This window comes from Hippocampus comes, unplaced genomic scaffold (assembly GCF_001891065.2).
Source record: "Hippocampus comes isolate QL1 unplaced genomic scaffold, H_comes_QL1_v1.1 scaffold122, whole genome shotgun sequence".
Lineage (NCBI taxonomy): Eukaryota > Metazoa > Chordata > Actinopteri > Syngnathiformes > Syngnathidae > Hippocampus > Hippocampus comes.
In genome coordinates, this window is record NW_017842059.1 from 5262086 (window position 1) to 5270317 (window position 8232).

At 39.6% G+C, this 8232-nt stretch overlaps 1 protein-coding gene across 1 annotated transcript in view; it reads left to right on the forward strand.

Annotated features, from left to right (window-relative positions):
* Positions 1 to 7926, forward strand: part of efhd1 (EF-hand domain family, member D1) — a 22529-nt gene extending 14603 nt beyond the window's left edge. Inside the window, exons 2-4 of the mRNA XM_019861413.1 lie at positions 944 to 1091; positions 4608 to 4742; positions 5153 to 7926. Of these exons, the coding sequence (XP_019716972.1) occupies positions 944 to 1091; positions 4608 to 4742; positions 5153 to 5287 (418 nt within the window). The 3' untranslated portion in view covers positions 5288 to 7926. The remainder of the gene's footprint in view (positions 1 to 943; positions 1092 to 4607; positions 4743 to 5152) is intronic.
* The last annotated feature ends 306 nt before the right edge of the window (positions 7927 to 8232 follow it).

Genomic DNA, 8232 nt, shown 5'->3' on the forward strand with positions numbered 1-8232 from the left:
TAAATCAACGATGACTTCAATGACACTCAGAAAAGCAAAAATGTAATGCGCCAAACAGAAAAATCAAGAGAGGAAATCACGAAATAAATTCTATGGGGCACCGGGGGGTTGTGAACACACAACAAAGGAACAAACTACACAAACAACTCCGAGAAAGTCCAGTCAGTCTCCTACAAAAGGAAAGATGACGTTTGGAGACTATCACCCCACCCCGTTCTAGTTGAAATGGTATAACCCAAGAGGTGCTTTGCTACTGTTACCAGCCTTGTCTTGTGTCGTTATTAAACAAACACATGACGGAAGTCCGACAGAGCACGAAAGCAACGCATTCTCGCCATACGTAATCAACTCTTCTCATGCGTAGCGAGGCTACTCCCCCCTCGCAAACGAGCATTTGCTCCGGAGAAAATTGTAGCGTTCACACGTGCAAATTTACATCGGTGCTGCGCCGCAAACGAGCATTTGCTCTGGAGCAAATTTTTAAACCACCTCCCTGAGGTGGATCAAATTTGGTCCGGTGTAAGCTGTTTAGCGGTGCTACGCCGGAGCAAATTTGCACATGTGAACGCTCAACTGGCGCAGCGCCGGTGCTGTGTCGGACCAAATGTTGCCGTGTGAACACCCCTATTGTTTAATGTCATGTTTCTGTTTTGGTGCCATCCGTTTGAACCACAAAGGTTGAGTCTCTTCCAAAGAAAAATACAAATGTGATATGAATCTGCCTGTATTGTGGCACAAGTGAGCCAAGTGATCAGCCGCTTTCTCCTGTAGCCGACACACGCAACAAATCGGTTCAAGATGGCGATCGCGGGTAGTTAGATGGTTGTTAACAATCAATCTTTCGGGTGGCAAGCACACACCCAGACTTGGATATTTACCGGTATATAGGAATTATTGAACATCAGGTTCTGTTCCACAAGTGAAACTGACTTGTGCTTTGTAGATATGACACTGGCAAAGATGGATTCATCGACCTAATGGAGCTCAAGCTGATGATGGAGAAGCTTGGTGCCCCACAGACTCACCTGGGCCTGAAGAACATGATCAAAGAGGTGGATGAGGACTTTGATGGAAAACTTAGCTTTCGAGAGGTGAGCGTGCTTGAACACTCTCTTGCCCGTTGAATGCTAGGATATGCTGATTTGCTTTGCCATCAAGTCACACTTTCAAACAGAATTTTATGAACAAAGTACAGACAGATTTATTCGGGGCGTAACTCCCCCCCCCCCCCAAAAAAAATTCCAATCGGAAAATCTGTCTAAATTTGACAACCCCAATTGGTGTATTTTAACATCGCACATCATGTATCAAGGTGCATATCGTCTTTTCTGAGAGACACCAGTTTGACGTTGCTGGTGATTTGATGTTTCATCGAATTAATATTAACTTAGACAGTTTGGGCTTGGGGGGGCTTTTACATGCTGTTGCATATTAATAAACATGACAAAAGCCCATTTGGAATTGTAATCCCACTGAATCGAACCAAATTTGAATCGTTACATCCTTGAATTGTATATTACCCCATGTATTTTTGTGGAGAAACGGACACCCTAAGATTGGACAGCTAGTTTCTTAGGACTCCACAGTGACATCACCGACCTGCTTGCTATTACTGCAATGATGAGACATTTGCACCATTTGATGCTTTTCTCCTGCATGAAGATCCATTTCCCCATGCGTATGAAAACTGGCTTAACAAAACAAAAATATTGGAACTTGCACTGCTTTTTTTTTTTTGTAATATCCTTGTCTTTCAACTATGAAATTATTGTAAATTTTAAAAAACCCAATAGTTTTGGGGTGTCAAACTCATTTCACATGGTGGGCCACATACGGCCTCGGTAGATGTCAAGTGGGCCGGACCATTAAAATGATACAATACTTTGCTATAAATAACCAAAACAATATGTCTTTCCTTTGTTTTGGTATAAAGAAGCACAAGAACATTAGGAAAATGTTGAAATTTAATGAACATATCTTTTACAAAACATTTCATGAAGCACCTTACATTTCCTTCGACAAATGTGCAATTTACTTTTATCATTCACATATATGCATTGCAACTGATCCCACTGATTGTACAAACTTTAACAAGTAATTGGTATTGAAAAATATAGTAATGCACTTTAAGATTAAACAAGATTCATAAAGAAAGCAAGTTTTAAAGCATTTACACGTGCATATAAAATCTAAATGTAATCCCTGCCTACACCTTACAAACTAAGGAGAGTGCTATTAAATGTGTAAATGTGAGAGTGCTATTGATAGCGTCTGCTGTCATGGGTCTGTCTCAGTGACAGACTGAGGCTGCTGTTTTCTTCTCTGATCAAAACAGTGTCCCCTTGCGGATACTCAATGAATTGCACCTGATTAAAAATATTAATTCTGTGTCTTTAATGCATTTTTTTCACTTTTACATTATCCTGCGGGCCTGATTGAACCTACTTGCGGGCCGGTTCCGGCCCGCGGGCCGTATGTTTGACACCTCTGGTTTAGACAAATAAATTATTTGAGCACATCACTATTATACTGTTAAATTATTACCGACATTTTATTTTATTTTTTTACGAAATGCACTAAAGACTGGCACCCAAATTTCATTGTATGCAATACAATGACAATAAAGGCAATTCTGATTCTGATTCTAAACATTATATAAACAATTATTCAGTGTACAAGAAAACTTATGTCGAGCAACAAGGCTGGCACATTCCATTGGGTGGCAAAAAGCACTTCTGTGAGGTGAGATGCACATTTTCTATGCTTGTAATGCTTGCTGGTGTGTCCCCCGTCCCTGACATTTTAATGTTTGATTACACTTGTTACAAACTTGAATTGAGCCGTGACGTTGAGACATCATCCTTCCATCCCTCACCAGTTACCAGGCATAACTACTCAAATCAAGAATTGACAAACTTTGACATTACTTTAACTGTTGAGTTGGGGATAAATCAATTCGACATGCCAAGAGTGAAACGGTCAGCTGCCACGTGAGCAGAGCAGCGGTGCTAACCTGATGTAAAAGACGCCAGCTTGCGCTATGCAAGTAAATGATTTAAATCCTCATTCCCCAAGAGCAAACGAGTACTTGTTGGATTTGGAACCTCCACTTCTAACTACTGAAAAAAAATTCTTTCTTGTTGAAAATGGCTAACCTAGAACACCCAGCGTTACATTGTGGCTAGAGGTAGAATCCTGGTCAATAACATGTCGTTTATTGCTGTAAATACTTTGTAGAAAACCCTTGTTGTGGCGGAAGCTGTATCCTAAACTAACGATGCATCCCAAATTACTTTCCATGACTACTGCTCCTGCTTCGTGCATTTCTTTTTTCACTTTCCTTCAGCGATAGGCCAGTACTTGTGGTAGATTACCGCCACCTTCTTTAGCAAAAGAGCCCGAGGATGAAAGTAAAAAGAAATGCAATACAATACATCCTGATTTATATAGCGCTTTCACAACGGCTGCAGCTGTAACAAAGCACTTTACAAAACACTTAAAATAAAATAATGAAATAAAAAATAAAAGAAACACAACACCTAACATAAAAACACGGACAGTCGTGCAAACTGAACCATGTTTCCCTCAAACGCTTGTTGGTTGAATGGAAATAACATCTGACTAAAAGTATAAATAATACAAACAATGACTGGATAGAAAATACAAAGCGCGGAGGAAAGTTCTTTGCTATGAACTGCACAAGGCACAAAGATAATTATTGTATTAGCTGGATTACTGTTATTTATCTTTGGTTCTTGTGCAGTTCTTTTTCAAGATCACTTTGACGGAACGCTAGTGCGCATGCACTGTTACGTTCCAAGTATGCCGTGGAAAATTGCTAATAATTCTACTCCCTCACAGTCACAACTTGGATAGCTGCGCTTCGGAACCAAAACATGCTACTGTTGGATTTCATATGAATCCGTGCTCATTACTACTGACCCAAATCAGTCTGTACAAAAAAAAAAAAAAACCCAAAACAAAACATCTCTATCCACCAACTTAGAGAAGCTAAATAATTGAGGTTTGTTTTATGTATTTGTTGCCCTCCTGGGGAAGGAAAATCCTGCTGGGACTGGCTGACTATTTTGAGAAGCGTGAAGTCGTTTATGTAGGTTCTGTTGAACAGAGCTCCATATTACTGCTATATGACATGAGTGTTCAATATTTGTTCTATGAGTTAGTTGAACTTAAGGTAGAACCAGAAACTTGAATTGCTTGACTGGAGGCCTGAAAGACACAACACCAAAATCACTTGTTTTGACACGCAGTCTCCATGTGTAGCCCGCTCCTCTTTGTTCCTTTCTTAGGACCCCTGATCCAGACACCCAACTCAGCAGCCAGTGTGTTCAATACACGGGTCTTATAGACGGATTAATTTTAATATGCAATAATGTTTTCCTGACGGTAATGATACCAGACTTGCCTGAGGGGGAAACACCTGGAGTGTAACTGCCTCCGGTTGCTTAACTGTGACCTCAATTTCCATCTGTGAAGAAAATTGTTCAAGCTGCACGTTTGTCAGGACTAAGGGTATCGCATTTTGAAGAGCGACAACTAAGATTTATAAGCTAAAAACTGAGCTGTTGTTGTTCACCTTCCTGCAGTTTTTGTTGATCTTCCGAAGAGCAGCAGCGGGGGAGCTGCAAGAAGAAAGTGGTCTCATGGCGCTGGCCAGACTGTCTGAAATCAACGTCTCCACCGAGGGAGTGAGTGGGGCCAAAGACTTTTTTGAAGCTAAGGTACGTTGTCTTGTGCTCAGCCAGGTAAGTCATGTGGAATCAGTTTGTTCGATTTAAAAACAGCTGTTCTTTCAAGAGCTACTGAGGATTTTCTGAACCTGCCATATTTTCCTTTTGACTCTCTTAAGCTCTCTGACACCTCTTCTTATGCCCTTCTATGGAAGTAGGCAGGGAGCTTATACTTCTGCTAATGGTGTGGATTACACTGGGATTTTTGTTGAAAGAGCAAGGGGGACTATTTCGACCGCATAGATAGGAATAAATAAACTCTTCCAGAAAGTTCATTTCTTTCAGTTTCGAACCTTGGAGCTGAGCAGGGTAATGGATGTACAATACCGTGCGAAATGTTCGGCCATCATTAGATAGAGATGCTTTGCACGCAAAGAAATTGTGTTTGTGTGTCTCACCAGATGCAGGCACTGTCTGTGGGCAGCAAGTTTGAAGCCGAGATCCGCGAGGAGAAGGAAGAACGCAAGAAGCAGGAAGTGGAGAAAAAAGAGAGGCAAGCTGCCTTCAAACAGCTGCAGTCGGCTTTCTGCTCATGACGCTCGGACAGGAAGCAGACGGGCAATCCTGAAAATGCACATTCAAAAGTACATTCACGTTGCAGATATTCTTAAATGATAACACTCAAAATTTGGCACTTTATAACAAAGTTAGTTCGACACTCACTTCAATATTTGAGCAACGATATTATTAATTTTGTTTTACAATGGAAAGGTGAATGCACTACATCCGATAAGAAAACAAGTGGGGACCAGTCCAGATGCGCGGATGTCTGTGAGTGTGCCATTGTCTTGCATTTTCACCCGAAAGTCAAAATATTCATTTTGTGCTGTATTCCGTAAACACTGTAAAGTGTATGTTGTCTCGCATCCCCTCATTGGCTTCAATGTACTATTGTGTGTATTGGGTCTACGAAGTGTGACGTTTCAGTTTGGTCATGTTTTCACCCTCACCTTGTTTTTTTTTTTTTTCCTCCCTCCACAATAGCATTCGAAATGTGTGAATATTTGCAACATTCAGTATGTGTGTTTATTTGACTAATATATTGAGATATATGTGTGTGTGACAATATTGCCTCACTAGGCTGGTAGGGAAGAAAGGCCTTACAATGTTAGCGCCTGAATCGTAAGTCTAACAATACCATTCTGGCCTGAGTCATTTTTTTATCTTACTTTATTTATTATTATTATTATTATTATTATTATTTTATTTTTTTGTGCCCGAAATCATTTCTTGATGCTGGCCACCTCTGATGAAAACGCCTAACATCTGGGGTGTCCAAACGTTTTTGTTTGGGGGCCATGTGCAGAAAAATGGAAGGATGAAAGGGCCATTTTTAAATTCTTCAACTTTTTGAAACACGCGAAAGTCAGTCAGCAAGAAAGCAATTATATATTCTATATTCTTTGTATTCTCTAGTTAATTCCATCAGCTTTCTGTTAAAGGTGTTAAGGCAAATAGTTGAGGATCTTTCCAAATTTTTGGGGTGGCCAACAGCCGTCTCGCTCCCAGAGTAGATCCAGCTCTACACTAAATAGCAGCCGCCTCCCATTGCCACATTCAGAACAACAACAAAAAAAAAAAGAACAAATTGTAGTCAAGTGACCACTTTTCAAACAGTTCCATGTACTTAATGATCATCAATGTGATATCTTCATAACACATGAGCCATAGAGCACAAAGTGGAAGAAACACATTTTGCCTCTAAAATTGAATTATCTTTATTCACTACAGAATTTTGAAGATAAATTGTGTCATAAATGGTTTATTTGTATCTTCCACTATAGAGAAGTTCTACAGTAATGGCACCTATTTTTGTGACAACCTCCCTTCTCACTCTGCCCACCTTCACCTTTTTTAAAATAATCTTGCAGCCCATTCAAATATCATTTTTAGTTTTTTGGGTCTTTTTTTTTTGGTCATGTCGCTGGCCGCTGAAAAATGGATGGCGGGTCACAAATGGTCCCCGGCCCATAATTTGGAAACCTATGACCTACATCACTCCATTCCCCCCCTGAAATTAAATTTTTCATAAATATATTCCAAATTTGTTTCAGTGGGTTGTGTTTTCTAATAAAACTGAAAAAAAAAATGACTCAAGCTGTTATTTTTAGAATGGTGACTATTAACTAAAATAGCCTGAAGCGGTAGTGGGCAATTTTTCAAATCATACTGTTGGACGAATGTAATAAATATTTTGAGTGCACTCAGCATTCAAAGTCAGAATTGATTTGCTTTTCATAAATATTAGCAGTGTGTATTTTTTTTAACAGTGACATGACAACTGATACCACGATTTCAATGTTTGTTTGGAAATGGATTCATCCAGGGTTGTCCTAGCTTAGCATACGGTTGTCCTAGCTTAGCATACGGAACTGGAAGCACTTACAATCTTGCTCTTAAAGGGAAAGTCAAATTAAAAATGTGGTTTATGCGCCCCCACTAGTCCAAACACAGTCTTGTAGACACGGTAGACCACCTGTTTTCTGGGGTTGGTCATGTGATGTCCACAAGCTGAGCACTGAGTCGCTGTGACATCATTTTCAGTCGACAGCAAGTAGCAAAATGGCAGCATCCTAAGATGGATAAAAACATCGGCCAAATTCATCTTCCACATACGCAATATTAATCAGAATGCCGTGTTTAGACTTGTGGACAATTCAGAACATGTAAAGAAAGTTTTTGACTTCCCATTTAATAATGCTGCTCATGATTTTTTTTTCGCACAGCAATTGGCACTTTGTATGTCTGATTAAATTATTCACAGTTATGGAAATTTAAAACGCAGTGTTTGCTGCTGGGTGGCCTCTGTCTTCTGTTTCAATGATAAGTTAGATCATCCCAAAAAAAACAAACAAAGTCATCGGTGCTCTTCATTGCATCGCATTCACTCAAAATATTTTGGAATCCAATATTTAAATCACTGACCAGAGTCCATGTTGATTGCAGAATCTTTTGTCATCGCCCTTTGGAACTTTTTTTGTAACTTAATTTAATTGCATGTTATAATTCAAGAATTGATCAAGCGTTTCTGCATTCCTAGCTATTTTGGGCAGCTTACTTGTGTTAAGTTTACGTTGCTTCTGAACAGTGATGGGCCATCAGGACCAGGTAGGCCTTTTCTACTTACTGTTAATGTAAATTAAGGTATTTTTTTCCATTAAATCACTATATTCCATTAATCTACAGTATTCTCTTGATTTTGAAGCATTTCTCTTGAATGCACTGATTCCAGTAAGCGTTGTCAGGACCAGGTAGGCCTTTTCTATTTACTGTTAATGTAAATTAAGGTATTTTTTCCATTAAATCATTATATTCCATTAGTCTACAGTATTCTCTTGATTTTGAAGCATTTCTCTTGACTGCACTGATTCCAGTAAGCGTTCCAGCAGAACTGTGGCAGTCAAGTTCCACGTCAGTTGTGATCTGCACACATTAATCATTTGAAATTTTGAAGTCCCCAAAAGTCATCAAGTTAAGGTGG